At 37.8% G+C, this 25,432-nt stretch overlaps 3 protein-coding genes across 3 annotated transcripts; 2 read left to right on the top strand and 1 right to left on the bottom strand.

Annotated features, from left to right (window-relative positions):
• On the bottom strand, positions 1 to 1,754 carry LOC137625083 (antifreeze protein Maxi-like). The gene is made up of 3 exons (XM_068356014.1): positions 1,640 to 1,754; positions 1,148 to 1,194; positions 1 to 687 (listed from the first exon to the last, which is right to left on the bottom strand). The coding sequence occupies exons 1-3, from the start codon at positions 1,752 to 1,754 to the stop codon at positions 1 to 3; spliced, it is 849 nt and encodes a 282-aa protein (XP_068212115.1).
• Positions 1,755 to 13,653: 11,899 nt separating this feature from the next.
• On the top strand, positions 13,654 to 14,747 carry LOC137624852 (spidroin-1-like). Its single transcript, XM_068355803.1, has 3 exons — positions 13,654 to 13,693; positions 13,838 to 13,866; positions 14,025 to 14,747. The coding sequence occupies exons 1-3, from the start codon at positions 13,654 to 13,656 to the stop codon at positions 14,745 to 14,747; spliced, it is 792 nt and encodes a 263-aa protein (XP_068211904.1).
• Positions 14,748 to 19,103: 4,356 nt separating this feature from the next.
• Positions 19,104 to 22,130, top strand: LOC137624851 (antifreeze protein Maxi-like). The gene is made up of 3 exons (XM_068355802.1): positions 19,104 to 19,143; positions 20,069 to 20,106; positions 21,438 to 22,130. The coding sequence occupies exons 1-3, from the start codon at positions 19,104 to 19,106 to the stop codon at positions 22,128 to 22,130; spliced, it is 771 nt and encodes a 256-aa protein (XP_068211903.1).
• The last annotated feature ends 3,302 nt before the right edge of the window (positions 22,131 to 25,432 follow it).

Below are 25,432 nucleotides of genomic sequence, written 5' to 3'. Positions count from 1 at the left end.
TTAATGGCCATAACCAAATCCACCTCCATAACCGCCTCCACTGCCCTTGGCCTTCGCCAGAGCCTTTTCTGCGGCCGCCTGTGCTTGTCCAGCGGCTCCTACTGCAGACTGCAGGTCGGATAACACGATGCTCTGCTGAAGGTGGAGGGCGTTGGCTGCCTGCTGGGCCTGCCAAGCCATGGCGGCCTGCTTTGCTGTCACTGCTCTGGCAGCCTCTAGAGACCTCAAGGCTTGGGCGATCACAGCCTGGGCTTCGGAGTGTGCGGCTGCCAAGTCGTTGGCTAAGGCGACTGCCAGATTGTGAGTGTTTTCAGCTGCCTTTTCGGCGGCGAATGCTTTTCCCGAAAGAGACGACTCGGCGAAAGCGGCAGCTTGAGCTCCCTGGGCAGCTTGGGTAAGCTGGGCAGCTTGAGACTGCTTTTGGGCAGCAGCAGCTGCTGCGGTTTGTGCAGCACCGGCAGCCACAGCAGCAGCTTGGTTGGCAGCAGCGCTGGCCGCTGCACTAGCCACTCCTTTCAGTCCTGCAGCAGCAGCTGATGCTTGGGCAGCTGCCTGGTTAGCTATGTCGGCGCCAGTGGGGCCGTGGCTGCCACCAGCTCCAACAATCAGGTATCCGCTGCTGCCACCGCCGTAGCCACCACCACCGCCTCCTCCATGGCCGTATCCTCCAGCAAATCCACGTTTCTCCTGAAGGTGAAAGAAAACCTCTAATAATAAATAGATACTAGTGTGCGTGACCCGTCAAAAATGACGCCTAAATATCTTAATAGATATGCACACACATGCACACGCACGACCCACTCATCAGGGTATGACTACTTCCCCTCCCCCTACCCTAGGGACGGGGAGAGATATTGTAGTTATACCTCTGGCAATGCCACTAAGTTTGACCGGAAAGATATATATATATATATATATATATACATATACATATATATATACATATATATATATATATATATATATGCAGAGTGAGAGAGAAAGAGAGAGAGCGTTACACTTGCTCTTTATCATATGGGGGAGATTTTCACTTTGATATTTAAGAAAAATTTTAAGATTTAGAATCCCTTAAATTATTTTCTGAAAAAACCTAATATTTTGACTTTGAGTTTTTTTAAAGAAAAATTGTAAGTTTTTGAATCCTTACCCTGATGGTTTCTTCTATGTTTACATCGGAGGTACCAACAGCAACACCTGAAATGAATAATCAAATAAGACACTCATACACATTTCCCCTACAACTAGATAATATCCAGGCAGTATATTATTAGTTTATTTCATGAAATTAAGATAATTTTCATGCATATTTAGTGAATTTCATGAAATTAAGATAATATCTATGTAATACTTTTAGTGTATTTCATGAAATGACGATAATTTCCATGCAATACATTTAGTGTATTTCATAAAAATAAGATAATTCCCTTGCACATTTAGGGTATTTCATGAAATTAAGATAATTTCCATGCAATACATTTAGTGTATTTCATGAAATTAAGATAATTTCCATGCAATACATTTATTGTATTTCATGAAATCAAGATAAATTCCATGCAAATTTAATGCATTTCATGAAATCAAGATAATTTCCATACAATACATTTAGTGTATTTCATGAAATGTGATAAGTAATGCATACCAACGGCGAGGAAGGTAACGAGAATAGATAACGCTGGACGCATCCTGTCGAGTCTGCACGAGAACTGATGCTCTTCTCGGAGTTTCTCGCCTTTATATACCCGCTCGGTGGCCATAGTCGCTTTAGTGAAGGGCCTTTGCGTCTTCGTTGCTCAGAATGTGTTAGGGATGTGTTCTTCTAGTTTCAGTTGACAGAGAGTCGTTGAATATACACGAATACATAATGTATGTATGTATGTATATATATATATATATATATATGTGTGTGTGTGTGTGTATATATATACATATATGAATAATGTATATACAAATAACATATATATATATATAAGTATATATAAATAATATATATATATATATATATGTGTGTGTGTGTGTGTGTGTGTGTGTAAAAAAAAGATATCTTTCATCATTGGGTTCATAATAAGTTATCTGGAGTATGAGAGATACATTATACAAATGAAATTTTAAAAAGTAAGTGTCTATAATTGCAGAAAAATACTAAGAATTTATTACTCGAGAAAAATATATCTATTCCTTCAGAGTAGACAAGTTTGTAAATTAATACACAAATTTCCAAATATACTTTACCTCTTCAAGATCTATATTTTGAACATTGATTTATTTAGAAAGATTCAGATGCCACGCTTAAAGGATTTAAAGGCCGCTCATGAATGGCAGAGGCAAGGGACAGTGACATTGCACTATCGAGCAGGACAATGCCCTACAGACTGACCATATATGGATATGATCAGCGCCCAAGCCCGCTCTCCACCCTAGGACTAAGGAGGGCCAGGCAATGGCTGCTGATGACTCACCAGATAGACCTATAGGCTCCCCCAAAACACCCCTTCCTCAGCTCAGAAGGATGGTGAGGTTTCAGCGACCAAAGAAATTAACGAGTTTGAGCGGGACTCGAACCCCAGTCTGGCGTTCAGCAGTCAGGGACGTTATCACATCGACCACCACAGCTCTAATGTAGAGACAACCAGAATAAGTCTTGTTATAATAAAGTAAAAACTTGTTGTTACGGAAAGACATTATTATTATATCTTTCGTTTGACAGATTTGTTTGAGTATTGATCGATTGTGAGGCAGCTGGCGTCACAATTACCAAGGTCAGTGGCGTTAGTTGCTGTAACATGATCATGGTTTTTAAAAAGAAGATGCTTCTCTCTCTCTCTCTCTCTCTCTCTCTCTCTCTCTCTCTTCCAACTAAACTGAAGGTAGTATAACTTAATTTCCATTAACTATAAGTTATAAAACAGCAAAAGAAATCAGAATAATAATTTCAAGAGAAATTAGATGATAAACTAAGATATTTAGTTCTTCCATCTGTAACGAGTGAATTTCATTTAGAATATAAGACAAATAGGCAATGGAAAGTTCCCTTTTGATAGAAGTATAACTAAATCAATTAAAATATTGATCGAGTATTATAATTTTGCCTTATATAACTTGCTTGAACTTTGTAATGATAACCTTTAAAAAAGTTATTAATTAATGTTTAGTTATTGTTTGTGAATAATATGTGTGCCACATGCCAGCTGTATGATAATCAGTTAAATGTAATGGTATCATTCCTTTGAAAGTCAGGTATTAAATAGTCTCTCTCTCTCTCTCTCTCTCTCTCTCTCTCTCTCTCTCTCTCAACGTTTTAACTAGTGTTTTAGGTGCAAAGGGAAGTGGAAATACATCGTTACTGGTAGTCGGTCTATCTATTTTTTTCTACCTTAAGAAATTATCTGCATCTTGAGATTTGAGATTTCAGGTCATTCAACCTTTGCTGAACGGGTTTTGATGGCCTATTGGAAACGTCCCTACCTGCCGATCTGCCGGACTTAGGTTCGAGTAACACTAAAGCTCGATAGTTTCTTATAGTGTCTGCAACCTCACCATCCTTGTGAGTTAAGGATAGGTGTTTAAGGGAGCCCATAGGCTTACCTGCTAAGTCATCAGCAGCCATTGCCTGGCCCTCCCTGGTCCTAACTAATGAATTGCAGTACCCTAAATGAGACTAAAAGTAACGCAGAAGACAGGAGACGACCTTGGCTGTCTTTAGATTTTTAATATCAATTAATTACCTTTTGGAATATTTTGTTGGTTGTGATGGCCTGGTGGTAGCGTCCTTGCCTGGTGATTGCCAGACTGGGGTTCGAGTCCCACTCAAACTCGTACGGTCCTCTGGTCGCTGCAACCTCGCCGTCTTTGTGAAGTAAGGATGGGGTATTTGGGGGAGCCTATAGGTCTATCTGCTGAGTCATCAGCAGCCATTGCCTGGCCCTCCTTGGTCCTAGCTTGTGTAGAGAGGAGGTTTGGGCGCTGATCATATGTAATATGGTCAGTTTCTAGGACATTGTCTTGCTTGATAGGGGAATGCCACTGTCCATTGCCTCTGCCATTCATGAGCGACCTTTAAAACCTTTAAACCTTTAATCAGTGACTATCATAATTCCAACCTAAAAACCTATCCTCATTCTTTGATATCTTATTGATGGTTATTACGTAAGAAAACTACAAGTTTAAAACACGGGAAGGTTTGAATTCTATATTGCAATCAAGATAGATATTTCCATTCATTATCGTAAACAAAACTTTTATCAGAAATATCCAAATATATTTAGAGATTTTATTCCATGGAATTAAACAATCTATGTTCTGTCCACCTTCTCGAACATATTCCAAAGGCTCTTACATAATCTTTCAGCCAATGGCTGTCATTTCAATAGTATAGGCCTTTTTAGTTTATATATGAAATATCTGTTTTGGTGTTAATGTTTTCAAAATATTTCATTTTAATTGTTCATTATTTCTCATATCGTTTATTTATTTCCTCATTTCGTTTCCTCACTAAGGTATTTTTCCCTTATGGAGCCTTTGGGCTTATAGCAGCTGCTTATAGCAGCTTACTTTTCAAACTAGGGTTGTAGCTTAGCTAATAATAATAATAATAATAATAATAATAATAATAATAATAATAATAATAATAATAATAATAATAATAATAATAATAATAATTGGGTCCAACCTGTTTATGGAGAAAGTGCTATTGCAAAACAACAGAGCAACGCTGAATTAAAACAGGTACCTTCCTCTTCAGAAAAAAAAGGCTTTTGGCAAAAGATGACCAGAATTTAAAAGAAACAAGTGGATTGAAAGAAGTATCTCCAATATATAAAATTATATTAAATGTTGACGCTTGCATTATATGAAACCAGAATTAATTAAATTTTGAGCACTAAATAGCTGTTGTTCATTGCTCAGATATTTGTTAGTATTGGAAGAAAGTTAATAGCATATTGTCAACAATCTTCTTCGACTGGAGTGTCATTGTTGAATTGTATCTGGTTATTCTTTTTCCATCTGGGAACATTCGGCAACTATTCCAAGTTGTGCCAAATTTCGAGAGATCTATTTTCCGTATAAGGTATGTGAGAAGAAACATGGCGTTGGTGTTAAAGAATACAGATTGCTTGTTACGATGCATTGAAACTACCATCTAGCTTTCCTTGAATATACTGTATAAAAGGATTAAAATCAAAATTGTTTGATTGGTTATTGATACTAAAATCAATTTTTTCAGCGTTTTAATCACTAAGTATTATTTCATTTCAAAACTGTGAGTTTTCTTTCATCTAGTATATATTTATCAGACGTATGAACAAATTATCAATATACACTCATATACAGTTGCATGTAGCACCTACCTTCTTAACAAGAGAGAGAGAGAGAGAGAGAGAGAGAGAGAGAGAGAGAGAGCAATGAATGTTGAATACATGTCAACAGATGTTAGACTCCCTTGCAAAAACTTCCTAGAACAACAGACGAGACGTCACATGAGATTAGAAGCCATTTGACTTTATTTTCTTATCATCCATGTAGACAATAAAAGAATCCATTGAACATAATTGTCTTTTCTATATCAACAACAGCCCAGTTCAGTGACGTAATACATTCACTGTAGCCTCAATTAAAGAATAATAAGTATTGTTTTATCTACATAAAAGATCCCTCACCCAATCTGTGATCACATGTCACCAAAAACACAACAGCGATCTTTGCTTAAGAAATGGAATCGAAATAGCCACTTTTACCTTCTGACTTGCATTTCTATTTTCAGTTTGATGTCCGTCGCTCGTCATTTGTTTTAGAGGAATTCCAGGAGGCGAACTTTGGTTCAATGCACAGCTGGGAGGCGATGAAAGTTTGCATTCTGTATGCGACTGTCACCTGACAATTGGTGGTCTGAATCAGTCTAGTCTTTTGAGCTAAAGTCTTCTGGAAACAGGTCACTGGCTGTTGCTTGAATGAAGGCCACTACATTTCTGTACGTTTACTTGTCATTTCTCTATCTCTCTCTCTCTCCTCTCTCTCTCTCTCTCTCTCTCTCTCTCTCTCTCTAGCTCAATTTTTTTCAGAAAGAGATAGCTTCTGTATCGCGTTTTTCGACCGCTTCCCATAAAATCAGTGAACATGTTTCGTGTCAATAGCTTCAATGTCTGTCTTTCGAAAGTATATTTCTAAAGCAGGTGTCTAACACCTGAAGTTTTCAGCCTAATTTAAAAAAGACGAAGATAAACTTGATGTTTGTCAAGGCGTATTACACCATAAGTTTCCAGCCTAATTTAAAAAAGAAGAAGATGAAATTGACGTTTATCAAGGCGTCTTAGACCTCAAGCTTCCAGCCAAATGTTCAAGCAAAGAAGATGAACTAGATGTTCATCAAGGTAGAACATACTGTCCAGAGCAAGGTCAGGGAATACCGTACCCACTTTCCCATGACCAGCAGGTCAAAAACTAAAAGTTGCCATGACCAAAGACACGAACCTCAAAAGAAGTTTTCATAGAAAGAGTAAATTCACGAATAGGACTCAACAACAAGAGTCTTTTGAGCGTTACGACAAAGGAGCCGTTTTAATGAAAGGAAAGTAACTCTGGGAGCTTTTCGTTGATGTTGTGTGGGTGTTTAAAGTCTGTTTAAATCGTCATGCATAATTAGAGTTATATATAATTCTGCATTAGATTTGTTACCTCTCTTACTTTTTTCATCTATTTCCTTCTTTCATCTGACTATATTGTTCATGATGGTTGAATAAAGAGACAAAATATAATCACGAATGATGGTCCTATTTCAAAACAATAATTATTTTCTTAATCTTTATCTTTTATCTTTTTGTGGGACGGGATTATTTCTCTAAAATATCCGAGCAATATATACTAGGTTTTTATATCATTACTATGCAAATTGTATACATCATTCATGACAAAATATGCCTAAGTAATGAGTACCTACTAGGTTTCTATTTTCTATGAAGCTATGTTAATATAGAAAGCTCAATTACCAAGTTTATAGGAATGCCAAAACAATGGCTCACTAATTATACTCACAAATTTAGGGATTGAGTGACTATTAGAACTATACCTTCCTTGCAATCTGCAGGACGTTAGTTCGAGACCCACTCAAGCTCGATAGGTTTTTGTATTGTGGTGGCCTATTTGGAAATGTCCCTGACTGTTGATTGCCAGACTGGGGTTCGAGTCCCGCTAAAACTCCTTAGTTCCTTTGGTCACTGCAACCTTACCATCATTGTGAGCTAAGGATGGGGGGTGGGGCTTGGGGGAGCCTATAGGTCTATATTCTGAGCCATCAGCAGCCATTGCCTGGTCCTTCCTAGCCTAGCTTGGATGGAGAAGGGGCTTGGGCGCTGATTATATGTAAATGGTCAGTCTATAAGGCATTGCTCTGATTGCTAGGGTAATGTCAGTGCCCCTTGCCTCTGCCATTCATGAGCGACCTTTAAAACATTAAACATTAAACCTTGTGAGCTAGGGACGGGTGTTTTAGGGATCCTATAGGTCTACCTACTAAGTCATCAGCAGCCATTGCCTGGCCCTCCGTGGTTTTAGCTTTAAGGAGAGGGGCTTGGTGGCTGATCAAATGTGTATATTGTCAGTCTCTTGAGCATTGTTCTATCCCATGCCTCCGCCAATCATGAGTAACCTTTAAACGGACAAAACAATAAACAGTAAATCAGAGAGAGAGAGAGAGAGAGAGAGAGAGAGAGAGAGAGAGAGAGAGAAAATGCTAATATCGAAAAATATTCAGCGTTCTAACGAAATGAATACTTTTTTCCATATAACATTATGCAAAATTAAGTTTTATTGTCTCTATAGAATTATAAACAAGGTAATATATTTAGGCAACTGTTTAATCTCTTTACCTGCTCTTCAAGATTGCTAATGGTAGATAACATTGAAGAGAAGAATTAATCATAGAAATCTTTAGTCATTATGTAAGAAATAAGTATATAATAGAGTTATAGTGCATAAATATTGATAATTGAAATTAGATGTTATCAATATTTACATGAAGCTTGCTATTCAATTGAACATCTGGATAGTCAGTCAGCGTAAATTTAGTCGAAGACATAAACTAACAAGTCCATGTTTATTACAGCCGGTTTATATATATATATATATATATATATGCACACAAACGATACCAAGGGGGTATATATAGCTTGTATGAATATAAATGAAAAATGCGTATAAATGTGCAAAATTATTATATATATATATATATATATATATGTATATATATATATATATATATATACAGTATATCCATCCATATACCAAGGCACTTCCCCCAATTTTAGGGGGTAGCCGACACCAACAAGAAACAAAACAAAAAAGGGGACCTCTACTCTCTACGTTCCTTCAGCCTAACCAGGGACTCAGCCGAGTTCAGCTGGTACTGCTAGGGTGCCACAGCCCAACCTCCCACATTTCCACCACAGATGAAGCTTCATACTGCTGAGTCCCCTACTGCTGCTACCTCCGCAGTCATCTAAGGCACCGGAGGAAGCAGCAGGGCCTACCGGAATTGCGTCACAATCGCTCGCCATTCATTTCTATTTCCAGCACGCTCTCTTGCCTCTCTCACATCTATCCTCCTATCACCCAGAGCTTTCTTCACACCATACATCCACCCAAACCTTGGCCTTCCTCTTGTACTTCTCCCATCAACTCTTGCATTCATCACCTTCTTTAGCAGACAGCCACTTTCCATTCTCTCAACATGGCCAAACCACCTCAACACATTCATATCCACTCTAGCCGCTAACTCATTTCTTACACCCGTTCTCACCCTCACCACTTCGTTCCTAACCCTATCTACTCGAGATACACCAGCCATACTCCTCAGACACTTCATCTCAAACACATTCAATTTCTGTCTCTCCATCACTTTCATTCCCCACAACTCCGATCCATACATCACAGTTGGTACAATCACTTTCTCATATAGAACTCTCTTTACATTCATGCCCAACCCTCTATTTTTTACTACTCCCTTAACTACCCCCAACACTTTGCAACCTTCATTCACTCTCTGACGTACATCTGCTTCCACTCCACCATTTGCTGCAACAACAGACCCCAAGTACTTAAACTGATCCACCTCCTCAAGTAACTCTCCATTCAACATGACATTCAACCTTGCACCACCTTCCCTTCTCGTACATCTCATAACCTTACTCTTACCCACAATAACTCTCAACTTCCTTCTCTCACACACCTTTCCAAATTCTGTCACTAGTCGGTCAAGCTTCTCTTCTGTGTCTGCTACCAGTACAGTATCATCCGCAAACAACAACTGATTTACCACCCATTCATGATCATTCTCGCTTACCAGTTTTAATCCTCGTCCAAGCACTCGAGCATTCACCTCTCTCACCACTCCATCAACATACAAGTTAAACAACCATGGTGACATCACACATCCCTGTCTCACCCCCACTCTCACCGGAAACCAATCGCTCACCTCATTTCCTATTCTAACACATGCTTTACTACCCTTGTAGAAACTTTTCACTGCTTGCAATAACCTTCCACCAACTCCATATAACCTCATCACATTCCACATTGCTTCCCTATCAACTCTATCATATGCTTTCTCAAGATCCATAAACGCAACATACACCTCCTTACCTTTTGCTAAATATTTCTCGCATATCTGCCTAACTGTAAAAATCTGATTCATACAACCCCTACCTCTTCTAAAACCACCCTGTACTTCCAAGATTGCATTCTCTGTTTTATCCTTAATCCTATTAATCAGTACTCTACCATACACTTTTCCAACTACACTCAACAAACTAATACCTCTTGAATTACAACACTCATGCACATCTCCCTTACCCTTATATAGTGGTACAATACATGCACAGACCCAATTTACTGGTACCATTGACAACACAAAACACATATTAAACAATCTCACCAACCATTCAAGTACAGTCACACCCCCTTCCTTCAACATCTCAGCTTTCACACCATCCATACCAGATGCTTTTCCTACTCTCGTTTCATCTAGTGCTCTCCTCACTTCATCTATTGTAATCTCTCTCTCTCATTCTCATCTCCCATCACTGGCACCTCAACACCTGGAACAGCAATTATATCTGCCTCCCTATTATCCTCAACATTCAGCAAACTTTCAAAATATTCCGCCCACCTTTTCCTTGCCTCCTCTCCTTTTAACAACCTTCCATTTCCATCTTTCACTGTCTCTTCAATTCTTGCGCCGGCCTTCCTTACTCTCTTCACTTCTTTCCAAAACTTCTTCTTATTCTCTTCATATGACTGACCCAGTCCCTGACCCCACCTCAGGTCAGCTGCCCTCTTTGCCTCACGTACCTTGCGCTTTACTTCCACCTTTTTCTCTCTATATTTTTCATACTTCTCTATACTATTACTCTGCAGCCATTCTTCAAAAGCCCTCTTTTTCTCTTCCACTTTTACCTTCACTCCTTCATTCCACCATTCACTGCCCTTCCTCATGCTGCCTCCAACCACCTTCTTGCCACATACATCACTTGCAATCCCAACAAAATTTTCTTTTGCTAACTTCCACTCCTCCTCTAAATTACCAGTTTCTCTTACTCTCACCTCGTCATATGCCATTTTCAACCTTTCCTGATATTTACTTTTTACCCCCGGTTTTATTAGCTCTTCAACCCTCACTAGCTCCCTTTTACATCCACCCACTCTATTCCCCCACTCTTTTGCTACAACTAATTTTCCTTCCACCAAAAAATGATCAGACATACCGTTAGCCATACCCCTAAACACGTGCACGTCTTTCAATCTTCCAAACATTCTTTTAGTTATCAACACATAATCCATTAATGCCCTTTCTACTACTCTTCCATTTGCCACTCTTACCCATGTATACTTATTTTTATCTTTCTTTTTAAAAAAGCTAGCACTTATTACCATCTCTTGTTCAACACACATATCTACCAGTCTCTCACCACTCTCATTTTCACCTGGTACGCCATACTTCCCAATGACACCTTCTACCTCTCCAGCACCCACTCTAGCATTTAAGTCACCCACACACACATATAGATCTATATATATATATATATATATATATATATTTGAGCATCACGTTTCCCTGTTATTTTTACGCAAAAATGGGTGTGTGTAAGGGTGTCTTTATTTAATAGTCCGTCATATAATCACACGATGGTAGCATCAAAGAAGAACAACACAACATTCCCTGCCCAATTCAGTTTTTAATTTTAAATCATATATGGACGTGATTCTTTACCCATTAAACCATCATTAGTAAACACTGAAGCTTCCCGTTCCTCCTTAACCCAGCCGTGGAGCCCAGACCGCTACTCAAGTTTATAACTTTTATCTTTTTTTCAAATCTGCTATTTCCAATTTATTTTAGGTCTATCTTTCCTATGCGGGTCTTGGGTTAGTTCTCTTGCTTGAGGGTACACTTGGGCACACTATTCTATCTTATTTCTCTTCCTCCTGGTTTGTTAAAGTTTTGATAGTTTATATAGGAAATATTAATTTAATGTTGTTGCTGTTCTTAGAATATTCTATTTTCCCTTCTTTCCTTTCCTCACTGGGCTATTTTCCCTGTTGGGGCCCCTGGGCTTATAGCATCCTGCTTTTCTTACTAGGGTTGTAGCTTAGCAAGTAAAAATAATAATAATAATGATAATAATAATAATAATAATATTCCTGGATATTCAAGTGATTTTGAAATCTAAATCTATTATCAAATGATAAATCATCAGGAAACTATTAGTCTGAATTCCGATTGAATATGACGAGAGTTTTTATTTATTCAGATTGTTCAGCTTAGCATCGAACACGGGCTCTTGCTGTACAAGTAAGAAAGTAACTTATTCTAATGGCCTGGAAATATCATACAATTTTTAGTCATCGGAGACTACAAGGATTGTACGTTGTTTAATAGGTGAATTCAGTGGGTTAGGTTAGAATTCTTTATATCGTAACGAAAAAAACTTGTCAAATTCTATAAAAGATTAAAAGAAAAAATACTAAGGGAATTAAAAAAAAAGACAATTGTATTTCTGTCCTTTGTAAAGAGTAACAAGGATTAAACTTTTTTTATTTCATGTAATTCATTTTAGATCTTGTACCGCACGAATTTCATACACGCTCGTTCACTGTAACGGTTGTAATTTTCATCTTATCACTCGCTCTTCCCTGCACTGTTAATAGACCTTCCTGTGTTATCATGCTAGCTCCTGTTTTATTATATTTGAATTTTGTGACGTTCTTCCTCTTAAGTCACTGTGTATAAAACTCGCATCTTGGTTATCACCTAACTGGCGCCTCGCACAATATCAATATTAATTCTAAAACCTTAGGGTTTTGGTAGCCGATGTGGTAACGTCCATGACTGGTGAACGCCAGACTGGGATTCGAGTCCCGCTCAAACTCGTAAGTTTCTTTGGTAGCTGCAACCTCACCATCCTTGTGAGCTAAAGATGGGGGTTTGAGGGAGCCTATAAGTATATATGCTTAGTCATCAGCAGCCATTACCTGGCACTCCTTGGTCCTACCTTGGTTGGAGAGGGGGTTGGGCGCTGATCATATGTATATGCAGTCAATATCTAGGGCATTGTCGTTCTTGATAGGACAATGTTACTGTCCCTTGCCTCTGCCATTCATGAATGGCCTTTAATCCTTTCACGTATTGTACAAGTTTTACGCAAACGCACATACCGTACATTTACACATGAACGCACACAAACGTAAATTAATACTCGTATGGCATCACAAACAGATAAAAGGTTCTACTTAATTGGTAGAAGAAAGCTACACATACGTATGTATGTATGCACCGAAATTAAAAGTCCCTGATTTGCCTCACTGATACAATAAGGGACTTTTAATTCCAATGCATATATACATACATCCACGTGCACACTTGCCAAGTTCTCTCTCTCTCTCTCTCTCTCTCTCTCTCTCTCTCTCTCTAACCATTTAATTATGGAATAAAGGTTTTTGACTTTGACTTTGACTCTCTCTCTCTCTCTCTCTCTCTCTCTCTCTCTCTCTCTCTATAAATATATATATATATATATATATATATATGTATATATATACATATATAGGATGTATATATATTATATAAATATAAGTATATATATATATACATATGTGTGTATACATATAAATAGATAGTTGATAGATATATGAATACACACACACACACACACACATATATATATATATATATATATACATATATATACATATATATATATATATATATATATGTGTGTGTGTGTGTGTGTAGCCCTATAGAGTGATATATACATGGGACCTAACATTTATGACTTTACGAATATTTGTATCAAAATCCTTTGTAATGTATAATTTACGTTTTAAATGATGGGTGATAACTAAATATTTATCGTAATTAATCTCAGAATTCCCACATTATTCTGAGGAAAGAAAATAATATAGTTAAATTAAAATGAGTAAATGAACAGTGAAAGACATCGAGTAGGAACATTTGAAGTGACAATAAAAGACAAACGTCTAGAATGGTTGCAAATGGCAACTAAATCTAATCGCCCGATTCCCGGAGGTATAAAAGGGTGGTCTGAGAAATCTATTCCATCATTCGTTCTCTACTTTCGATTCGACCACATCTAAGTCCTCCTGGAAATGTTCTCCAAGACGTTTGCTGTGTTGGCCTTGTGCCTTGGTAATTACCCTTGAAGATACAATATCTTTTACATAATAGTTTCTTGATTTGTGGTTATGAGAAAATATACATTGTTCTTTACTTATGAATATTCTATATAAATCCTTTTTCCATATTTTAATTCTAGCCTTATCTTGGTTTCAGGTTTGGCAGCTGGAGAGAACAGCATAAGGGTAAGTTCTTTTTAGATATCAATTTGAAATAGTAATCTTTTCAAATTTATTAACATTGACGACCCCCAATGAAAACATAATTTTTACTCACCGATATATTCTAAAAGGTCACAGCAAATATGGTCGTAATTACTTTTAAATATTTTTTTTTTTTTCAGGAGAAGCGAGGCTACGGTCACGGTGGCTATGGAGGAGGTAGCGGTGGTGGTGGAGGAGGATATGGAGGAGGTGGAGGAAGCTACCTGGTAGTTGGTGGTGGAGCAGGAGGAGGCCACGGGCCCTCAGCCTCTGACATTGCCAACCAAGCAGCCGCACAAGCTACTTCTGCCCTTGCTGCACTCGGAGGTGTTGCTCACGGAGCCGCTGCCAGTGCTGCAGCTGGTGCAGCTGCTGCTGCTTCTGCTGCCTCACACACTGCTATAGCTGCTGCTGCCAACCGTCAGGCTCAGGCTGCCCAGATCACACAGGCTGCTCAGGGAGCCCAGGCAGCTGCTTTCCAAGAAGCAACCTTGGCGGGAAAGGCCAATGTAGCCGAACAGGCAGCCAAAGTAGCCGCCTCCATGGCTCGTGGTCTCCTGAGTAACTTAGGCCAAGTCTCTGGTGAAACCAATGCCTTGGCAGGACAGGCTGCTAGCAGTTTGGCAGCTCAAGAGGGAGTCCTTGCCTCTCAGAATGCCATGGCCTGGCAGGCACAACAGGCAGCCAACTCCCTCCACCAACAGCAGGCCGTCGTTCTCAGCGACTTGCAGTCAGCCATTGGGGCAGCAGGACAAGCGCAGGGAGCAGCTGCCAAGGCTTTGGCCAAAGCTAAGGGCGCCAACAGTGGAGGATTTGGAGGATACGGAGGAGGATTTGGAGGCGGATATGGAGGATATCACTAAAGACAAGCTATCATCTTCAACCGAGTTGGATGCAAAGGAGCCGGGAAAGAAACATTCTCCTAACGCCTTAAGAAGCGATGTTGCCAACAGAGGAGGTGAATGTTTTCCAGATGGCCTGGTTCTTATTGCAGCCACTTTACTGCAAGCTCTGTACATACGATTCTTTTGGGGACGCTATTGTGAACGTCTTTTTTTTCATTTTTTTTAGATGAATAAACAATGGTATGATTAAATCGGTGTTAATTACAATATCCTACTTATGTTTTCACACATGAATCTCATATCACTAGAAGAAAAGCTCACATATGCGTCTATTGTATATATCGTGTACTTGAAATTATGGTGAATTTGCGTATGTGAATATGATGTTTATATACTGATGTAACAATGTTATATAAATAAGAAGTCGCATATGGGAAAGTAAAGTATGAGGTACTATATTTAGGCTATTTTGCGGTCCTTGTCTTTTTGCTAAGATGCATAAAGACAGAGTAAGTGTTGATACACATACAGACACACGCACACACACAGATATATATATATATATATATATATGTGTGTGTGTGTGTGTGTGTGTATACATAGATAGATAGATAAATAGATAGATCAATAAAATATATACATATACTGTATATGTATCCATACATACACGCACATAAATGTATATATACATATACACATATGCGTGTATGGAAAGATTACAAATAACAAAGAGTGGAGAAAACTCCACAGAAAATTATAACAATCGCCAGAAAAATATAGCTCTGGAAGAATGATATTCGCAGACACAGATGCTAAAATCATAAGTGCTTTAGACCTTTCCACGAAAATGGAAAAAAGGGCAAAGATAATGGATATAACTAAACGAAGAGGGATATGAAGAGCATATCAGTTTCATATCAGTTTTATTATATCTAAATTAAATAACAGGTGATATTATAGTTATTATAGTGTTTGGAATGACCTAGATTATATGTGATTATAGAACGTGTTTAAGAGACTTCCAAAAGGGCTTTATTGTATGGTTTAAGGCTGTCATATTTAGAAGTATCTTCCCTATATAGCAAAGAGCAAGTTTTTGGCTAAAGATATAACTATACAAATATAAACTGGCTTAGAAAGACCATAAAGAGGCGTGAGTGGAAGGACATGCCTGAGGCCTTTGTCCTGCAGTGGACTAGCAATGAAACAACACACAAACACACACACACACACACATATATATATATATATATATATACTGTATATATCACATTTCTTTCCAGTCATGCTCAGCTCTCCCCTTCCCTCCGGTAGGATGGAGAGGGAGTAATCATACCCTGGCCAGAGCTGGGTGCGTATGCGTTTGTGTAAATATATAAATATTTAGCCATCATTTTGACGGGTCACGTACACTAGCATTCGGAAAACGGTAGGGTTGTTACTTTTATGTAACAGCGATGCGTGTCTGTAGACATATCTGTTAATTACTTGCTGGAAGAAAAATTAAAAGGAAACTAAGTTTCACAGGGAGAGAATGGGTACAGAATATGGCAATTTGAATTCTAAAACAAATGAGTTTAATAGGAAAGAAATCTATCTATTTACCAGGGCACTTCCCCTAATTTTGGGGAGTAGCCGACGTCAAACAAAGGAACAATGGGGACCTTTCTTCTCTCCGCTCCACCCAGCCTGACGATGGATTCAGCCGAGTTTGGTTGGTACTGCTAGGGTGCCACAGCCCACACTCCCCATGGACAGAAATGCAAGCAGTATTTAGAAAAAATGTAGATTAAGAATCTACCATGATTGAAATACATTAGGACATAGAAATTAGAATGCCTGATAGATCTAAGGGTGAAATATTTCAACAATGAATAAAGGAAGCAAATGGTGCGAAGAAACGTTTATTAATGGTATTGGAAAGAAAAATTAAAACATTTTTAAGAGGAATTGCAATTTAAAAGGGCGAATATGACTGAATGCCTTATTTTCTATTGATAGTATACACCATTGCACTTCAAATAGTTAACGATTATGTGCTTAAATCTGCTGAGAGAGAGAGAGAGAGAGAGAGAGAGAGAGAGAGAGAGAGAGAGAGAGATAATTAATGTTTACGGTTGTGGTATCCTATTGGTACCGTCGCTATCTCACAATATATTGGACGGGGGTTGAAGCCGAGCTCAAACCTAATAGCTTCTAGTAGCGTCTGCAACTTCACCTTGAGCAAAGGATGGGGATTCGGGGCAGCCTGTAGGTCTACCTGTTGAGTCATTACTAGCCATTGTCTGGTCTTCCATGGTCCAAGCTTGGGTGGAGAAGTGACTTGGGTGATGATCATATTTATATATGGTCAGTCTCTTCGACATTATCCTGTCCCGCTCCCTCTGCCACTCATGAGTGACCTTTAATTGAACTATATGAATAGTAAGGTTATAATTTATGGTACCGCTTTACTTTATATGGAAATTTGACTTATATTTTGTATAAGACCTGATTCGTATCCACTTCGTTGTCAGTATTAGATTAACCGGATACTGTGGATTTGTCTGAAAACTAAATAAAACTTGTTAAAAGAATATTATTTTTTTTAATCAAAGGGAAAGATAATGATGAGGAAAGAAAATATAAAGACAGAAAAATAATTTTGCATAAATTTAACAAGCGTGTCAGGGAGGGAGAAAATATTCATTTGTGGGCGCTAAAATGTTACGATTGAAATTGGTACCTAGTATTACTGAATGAAATTTCCAGAGGAAATATTAACTGAAAGAAATGGAAATTAAAAGATAGATTATTATGGTTCTAAAACCGGTTGTATAATGAATGATAGAAGAAATGACTTTGAGATTGAATACTACATTTAAAAAATTGCTTTAAAAAACGGTAAATGCCTGGCAACATTTATTCCAGGATTTTTATCGTTTTAAAAACGGATAAAAAAACATTAGAAAAATAAGGTAAAATTACGGTCGCTTGTATTTTACTAAAATGTGTTTACGTAGAGTATATTTTTACGGAGAATTTCCAATAAAAATTTATTTATTTTTTTTTTTTTTTTTTTTACAGTGTAGGGAAGCGTAATGAGATGAAGTTGTTGCTAGTTAACAATTTGCCGTTAAAAAAGGGTAAAAAATTTGGAATGAAGGTTGACAGGCATTTACCGTTTTAAAAACGGATATATTGACGTAAAGGAGTGATATTATGGTCACCAACCCGTAAAAGGCATTAACAAAGTAGGGTAAAAATTACGGTCGCCTGTATTTTACTGAAATGCGGATGAGAACAGTATATTTTTACGGAGAATTCCTTATTGAAATTACATTTTCTTTATCTGGATGAAAGGGTTACTAATAGAGCTGGTCTTCTAAGCAGGAAGAACATAATAGAGAAAAACTAATAATTTTACGTTAGAAATTTAAATAAGACCAATGTGAGTTTAGACGAAAGAGAAGCATATTCATGAAAACATAATTGTTTATAACAGCTCTACGAATTTTGAAAATAAAAAAAGATAATGGAGTGGTATAAGATGAGAAAACTTACGAAAATAAGATAAGAATGTAGTTTAAAGTGTTTAGTGTGAATGTAGATCTTAGAAAAGGTGCACAATGTTTATTTATTTATTTTCTTTTTAAATAACTCCCAGAGATCTGGTTCTGTTAAAACTAATGGAACTAGCTGAACATGCATACATAACTTTCATAGATAAATATCTTTGTTAAGGAGATTATTTCAAGGTTTTCTTTACCCCCATATTTGATGCGTCACCGAAAAGTTAACAATTGCTTCATTTGGCAATAATAATAACATCTCATCCCTTGATATATGAAAAATCGCCTATAATTGCAGAGGCTGCAGTCAGTAATATATTCCCAAGCAAGACTGCTTTCTTGGTCATCTCTTTTAAAGAAAATAAATAGGAAAAATAGCCTCAGTAATATAATTCAGAAACAAAGGGAAATTAGTCAAGACTTATGTCTTATGGTGACATCAACGCTATGTAAGAAAATGATCTTACTTTTTTTGCAAACCAGAGGTAGCAATTCTGACTAATTCTAGAAAATTCTAATTCTTTACCAACTAATCTTTTCGATACTTTCATATAAGTTGAGCTATTTAGATAGAAAATTTGTCTTTATATTAAAAAAAATACAACATTTAGAATATCTCGTCTAGATAATGAAAAATAATCAAATGGTAACATTCACAACGAATTTCATTCCTCCGAGAAATTCCAAACACCATGAAATGAGGTCGAGAGAGAGAGAGAGAGAGAGAGAGAGAGAGAGAGAGAGAGAGAGATCTATATAAAGCGGGAGGAACCACTTTCCCAGACACAGGCTCTCGGTCTCTCACTCCTCAAACAAATCCAAGATGATGCTCAGAGCGGTTCTATGCGCCTTCCTTGTGGTTGGTAAGTACAACATTTCATGAAGTTCATTGTGGACTTTAATAAAGTCCCTTGTGGACCTTGATAAAGTCCCCTATGGATCTTAATAAAGTCCCTTATAGACTTTAATCAAGTTCCTTAGGGACCTTATTCAAGTCCTATATGGACCATAAAGTCCCTTATGGACCTTAATAAAGTCCCTTATGGACCTTAATCAAGTCCCATATGGACCTTAATGAAGTCTCTTATGGACCTTAATAAAGTCCCTCATGGTCCTTAATAAAGTCATTTATGAACGTTAATCAAGTCCCTTGTGAACCCTAATAAAATCCCTTATGGACCTTGATGAAGTCTCTTATGGACCTTAATCAAGTCCCATATGGACCTTAATGAAGTCTCTTATGGACCTTAATAAAGTCCCTCATGGTCCTTAATAAAGTCATTTATGAACGTTAATCAAGTCCCTTGTGAACCCTAATAAAATCCCTTATGGACCTTAATGAAGTCTCTTATGGACCTTAATAAAGTCCCTCATGGTCCTTAATAAAGTCATTTATGAACGTTAATCAAGTCCCTTGTGAACCCTAATAAAATCCCTTATGGACCTTAATGAAGTCTCTTATGGACCTTAATAAAGTCCCTCATGGTCCTTAATAAAGTCATTTATGAACGTTAATCAAGTCCCTTGTGAACCCTAATAAAATCCCTTATGGACCTTAATCAAATCCCTTGTGGAGTATAATGAATTCCTCAACGGACATTAGATTCCTTTACCTAAATGATAATTATTTGGTCAATATTTTTTAATGTGAAATTGTGAATAATGTTAAGCTTCATTTTACTTTGGAATTATTGATATTCGGGATTATGTATAAATATGAAATCAATTATTTATAGAGAAAATGTTAACTAGAATCTAAATATATATTTCTTCTGTTTATAATTTCAGGAGTGCTGTGTGAAGACAAAACGGAATCATCTGATAGAGTGAGTATTTCGAAAAACATGTGATAGAGTTTCTTCATGTATGAATAAATGCACATATGTATATATATATATATATATACACACACATATATACATATATATATATATATATATATACTGTATATATATATGTGTGTGTGTGTGTATATATATATATATATATATACAGAGAGAGAGAGAGAGAGAGAATATATATATATATATATATATAGATATATATATATATATATATACTGTATATATATATATAGAGAGAGAGAGAGAGAGAGAGAGAGAGAGAGAGAGAGAGACGATGACTGTTTTCGTTAAATCTTACAGAATACTCATTTCATGAAGGAAGTATAAGGGCGAAAATACAATAGCAATGAATGGGTGATAAACCCTACGGTTTTGTGACTCCTGGTTTCATTATGGCAATCAATTGGCGATTGCATGATGTGCAATTAAGCTTTCCTTGCAATAACAGACCAAGGTTTATTGAGTTTCTTAAGTAAAGAAGAATATCCAGAGGTAATTCTGATATTGGTAACTTAATACTAATATTGTCTCGGAAAATAAGATCCTTTATATCCAGTTTAAGTATTTTTATCACAAACAAATCATTGAGCTGTCCGGAAATGAATGATTTTAATCGTATTGAAAAAGCTAGTATTTTGATTAGAATGAATGTTTGATGCGGTCCTTTAAATTAGATCTTTGTTATCAATATCTTACCTACAAGTAATTTTTACCATTATAGAGTCACGTCACCCTACCCAATTTCAAATCAGGTAATTGAAAGACAATTTGTTTATGATGCACAGTACACTCCCTTTATCTGAAACACTAGTTCTTAAAACTTGAACAATAAAGAGCCTTTGTGAGTCAGGGTTCAAGTTACTTGGATCAGAGACTGATATGAGAGATATGTTAGTTTTCATCTGAGTATGTGAGAGTATTTATACTTATAAAATCGCGAAGAACCTATGCAAAGGACTTTAGCACTTATCTACATGAAAATTATAAATATTTATCGATTCTATAATGACTTTGAATATTTAAATTAGGTGCATAGTGCCTATTAAAATGCCCATTTAGAAAGTGAACATCTCTTATATGTGTAAACAGGCTTATCCTTTCATATTTAAATATATGCAATAAAATCTATATCAAAGTATGTTTGTCTTATAGCAGGTAGACAGTTTGCGTTGTTAACTGTAATGGTTGGATTTTTTTTTTTTCATATAGCATCGTCTGTAGAATTTTCATTAGATTATGACATGTTATATATATACTCTTTTCTTGCTGTAGTATTGTTAGTTTTTTATGACAATTATTTCTAATATATCTAGAACAAGAGAGGCTACGCTATCGGACACGGTGGAGGTGGCGGTGGCTACGGTGGTGGCCATGGAGGTGGCTACGGAGGCGGTGGAAGCTACATTGTGGTTGGAGGTGGCCACAGCGGAGGACACGGTCCCAGTGCTTCTGACATCGCTAATCAGGCTGCTGCTCAAGCCACAGCTGCTGCAGCAGGACTAGGAGGTGCTGCCCACGCTGCCGGTGGAAGGGCTGCAGCAGCAGCCGCCGCTGCTGCCTCAGCTGCTGCACAGACTGCCCAGTACGCAGCTGCAGGCAAGAAAGCTCAGGCTGCTCAGGTAACACAGGCAGCTCAAGGCGCGCAAGCTGCTGCCTTCGCCGAAGGCTCTCTGGCCTCCAAAGCTAACATTGCCTACCAAGCTGCCAAGACAACAGCCTCCATGGCCCAGACACTGGCTGCCAACGTAGCCCAGATCTTGGCTGAGGGTCGGGCTCTTGCTAACCAGGCTTCCAACAGCCACGCTGAGCAACAGAACTTCTTGAGTGCCCAGCGAACCATGGCATGGCAAGCACAGCAGGCAGCAAACGCCCTCAACCAACAACAGTACACAGTTCTGAACGACTTGGAAGATGCAGCAGGAGCTGCTGCACAAGCGCAGGCAGCTGCAACGAAGGCCATTTCCAAGGCCAAGGGCAGCTATGGACATGGGGGATACGGCCATTAGAGTTCTGGTTTTGACGAAGTTACTATTTTATGCGAAATAATATAACTATTTGTTTGTAAGTATTATGGATTAACAACCTACAACTACTGTTCTTACTTTCCTTGCGTAGCTTGCTGCCCTCAGTGATGTTGTACATGGCTGTAATAAATGCATTAATAAACTGTTACAGTATAAGCATATGGTATCATATTGGTCTTTTAGTTCTTATTGTACGTTTGAGACTATCTTGAATTTTATCTGTCCTACAGATCGATGTGAGTCTTCTTACTATGAATATAAATCTAAAATTCCTTCCTAGGGGTTCTTGTATAAATTCTCGAGTGTGATTGAGTGAAGGAAGCTCTAGGAAGTGAATGAAGCAATAACCTCGTCATAGATTCACGATCAAAGATTTTGTTTCTAAAGGCAAAAGCTGAAAGAAATATGTTTCTTTCATTAGTCTCCATTCGCTAGCTCAATGTAAGCAGTGAACTGTCTGCACGCTTTATGGCCCAATCTTGCGGTGAAATTTGAAAAAATAAGCATTACATATTTTCAAATGCCTCAGCATTCGTGTTAACCAAAGGCCTTGATTTTTAATAGAATGGTCTTTAGTGCTTTATTTCTTGCCATTGCCCAAAGCAATTTATCCAAATTTGTGTCCAGTACAGTGTCACCTTAATTTGGCTCCAAGGAGTAACAAGAAGACTTGCACCTTAGGGAAGTGGTTCCTCATGTTATCTGTTATCTGATAGATTAAAGGCATCGCATATAAAAGATCTGCACCTCCAGTAACTGTGTACATGGCCGAGAATTGGATGCCATAGAATTCACAGGAGAAAAAGAAGTCAAGAGTTCGATTTGTGGAAGTGCAGAAAGAGACAACAAAAAGAGAGTTGGAGATCATGTTTAAAGGTTCAAAGTCTGGTCATGAATGGCAGAGGCAAGTGATAATGACATTGCTCTACAAAGCAGGACAATGCCACAGAGAATGGCCAATAATACTGTACATATTACCATCGCTCAAGACCCCTCTCCACCCAAGATAGGACCAAGGAAGGCCAGGCAATGGCTGCTGATGACTCAGCAGATAGACCTATAAACTCCCCCAAAGCTCCCTTCCTTTGCTTACAAGGATGGTAAGGTTGCAGCGACCAAAGGAACTAAGAAGTTTGAGCGGGAGAAATGTTTGAAGATTAAATGTTTTTGGGTATTATTTTGTTAGTTCACTTTTCAGATAGATAGATAGATAGATAGATAGATAAATCAGTAGGGTTGCGTCATATATTTATCTCTTCTACTTCTATTATTTTGGGGAATGGTCCAAAATTTCTATTTACTAAATGGAAACTTTCAAAACATATAATTTCCAGTTAACATGAAGGATATCTGTCTTCGAAAGGACAGCTGAAAAAAGGTTGGTATTATACAGAAATCAGAGAAAACAAGAGACAAGAAAAGCCATCAAACCAAGCTCTTTGGGGCTTATTGATTTCCTCAAAGTAGGTGGAGGAAAGAGCTGGCTTGATATCATCAATATTGTCGGTAAAACAGGATGTTATAAGCCCAGGGGCTCCAACAGGGAAAATAGCCCAGTTAGGAAAGGGAACAAGGAAAAAAATAAATCATAAGAACAGTAACAACATTAAAATAAATATTTCCTATAACAAACTATAACAACTTTAACAAAACAAGAGAAAGAAAAATATAATAGAATAGTGCGTCCGAGTGTACCCTCAAGCAAGAGAACTCTACCCTAAGACAGTGAAAGATCATGGTACAGAGGCTATGACACTACCCAAGACTAGAGAACAATGGTTTTATTTCGGAGTGTCCTTCTCCTAGAAGAGCTGCTTACCATAGCTAAAGAGTCTCCTCTATCCTTACCAAGAGGAAAGTGGCCACTGAACTATTACAATGCAGTAGTTAACCTCTTAAGAGAGAAGAAGAACTGTTTGGTAACCTCAGTGTTGTCAAGTGTATGAGGACAGAGAAGAATATGTAAAGAATAGACCAGATTATTCGGGGTATGTGTAGGCAAAGGGAAAATGAACCGTAACCAGAGAGAAGGGTCCAATGTAGTACTGTCTGACCAAAGGACCCCATAACTCTCTAGCAGTAGTATCTCAACGGGTGGCTGGTGCCCTGGCCACCCTACTACCTACTACTACCTACCTGCTATAAAAGGAGAGAAAAATATGAAGCTCATTATAGCAGACCCCGAAATATGTTTCGTTGATTAAATATAAAACCAGGGTTGCGGTGGTCTATTGGAAGCGTCCATGCCGGGTGATCTGCCAGGCTTGGGTTCGAGTCTCGCTCAAACTCATTAGTTTCTTGTAGTGTCTGCAACCTCCCCAACCTTGGGAGCTAAGGATGAGGGGTTTAGGGGAGCCTATAGGTCTACCTGCCAAGTCATCAACAGTCATTGGTTGGCCCTCCCTGGTCTTAGCTTGGGTGGAGTGGGGGCTTAGGCGCTGATCATAGGCTATGTATATAAAAGTCAGTCTGTAAGGCATTATCCTGCTAGCTAGAGCATTGTCAGTTCCTTGCCTCTGGCATTCGTGAGCGGCATCTAAACATTTAAAAGCAATCTATGGAATCTAAATGTGGAAGTACCCCTAAATTAGAGAAATAATCTAGAAATTTATAGAAAAGAGCAACATTAAGCACAAGGAGCTAACAGGAGGAAAAGGGTGAGTGATAGTGAACTTGCATTGCAAAATATCGATATTGAATATCAGGTGAGCTACAATATCAACACGGAAAGGAAGCGATTGTATTTTCCACGTTCACTTGAGATTGATTACAATAGCAAACTGCAGTGGACATTTGAGGGTACACTCGAGCACACCATTCTATATAATTTCTCTTCCTCTTTTTTTTTTAAGTTTTTATAGTTTATATAGGAGATATTTAGTTTAATGCTGTTACTCCTAAAATATTTTATTTTCCTTTTTTGTTTTCCTCACTGGGCTATTTTCCATGTTGGAGATCCTGGACTTATAGCATCCTACTTTTCCAACTAGGGTTGTAGCTTAGCAGGTAATAATAATAATAATAATAATAATAATAATAATAATAATAATAATAATAATAATAATAATAATAATATACAAATCATACGGAGTTTGAAGTATTGTTTAAGGAAGGTAGATATTGAGAATTTGTTACTGTTAAAGATGAAAAGGCTGTGAAGTATCTAACTACAGCTGGGTTTGATGGGGTTGTTTTGGAAAAACCTAAAGAGGAAGGAAAATTAACTAAAATTATTATTTTTGGTGTGTTTGGATCTTGAACGTCCCTGACTGGTGAACGCCAGA

The sequence above is a fragment of the Palaemon carinicauda genome, chromosome 31 (genome assembly GCF_036898095.1).
Source record: "Palaemon carinicauda isolate YSFRI2023 chromosome 31, ASM3689809v2, whole genome shotgun sequence".
NCBI classification, from domain to species: domain Eukaryota; kingdom Metazoa; phylum Arthropoda; class Malacostraca; order Decapoda; family Palaemonidae; genus Palaemon; species Palaemon carinicauda.
This window is presented reverse-complemented; position numbering and strand designations above follow the sequence as displayed.

Coding starts and splice junctions, on each gene's coding strand:
- LOC137624852 (XM_068355803.1), top strand. CDS start 13,654: ATGTTCTCCAAGACGTTTGCTGTGTTGGCCTTGTGCCTTG. Junction 13,694..13,837: donor TGTGTTGGCCTTGTGCCTTG/GTAATTACCCTT, acceptor TCTTGGTTTCAG/GTTTGGCAGCTGGAGAGAAC. Junction 13,867..14,024: donor CTGGAGAGAACAGCATAAGG/GTAAGTTCTTTT, acceptor TTTTTTTTTCAG/GAGAAGCGAGGCTACGGTCA.
- LOC137625083 (XM_068356014.1), bottom strand. CDS start 1,754: ATGGCCACCGAGCGGGTATATAAAGGCGAGAAACTCCGAGAAGAGCAT. Junction 1,195..1,639: donor CGTTACCTTCCTCGCCGTTG/GTATGCATTACT, acceptor TATTCATTTCAG/GTGTTGCTGTTGGTACCTCC. Junction 688..1,147: donor ACATAGAAGAAACCATCAGG/GTAAGGATTCAA, acceptor TTTCACCTTCAG/GAGAAACGTGGATTTGCTGG.
- LOC137624851 (XM_068355802.1), top strand. CDS start 19,104: ATGATGCTCAGAGCGGTTCTATGCGCCTTCCTTGTGGTTG. Junction 19,144..20,068: donor ATGCGCCTTCCTTGTGGTTG/GTAAGTACAACA, acceptor TTATAATTTCAG/GAGTGCTGTGTGAAGACAAA. Junction 20,107..21,437: donor AAACGGAATCATCTGATAGA/GTGAGTATTTCG, acceptor TAATATATCTAG/AACAAGAGAGGCTACGCTAT.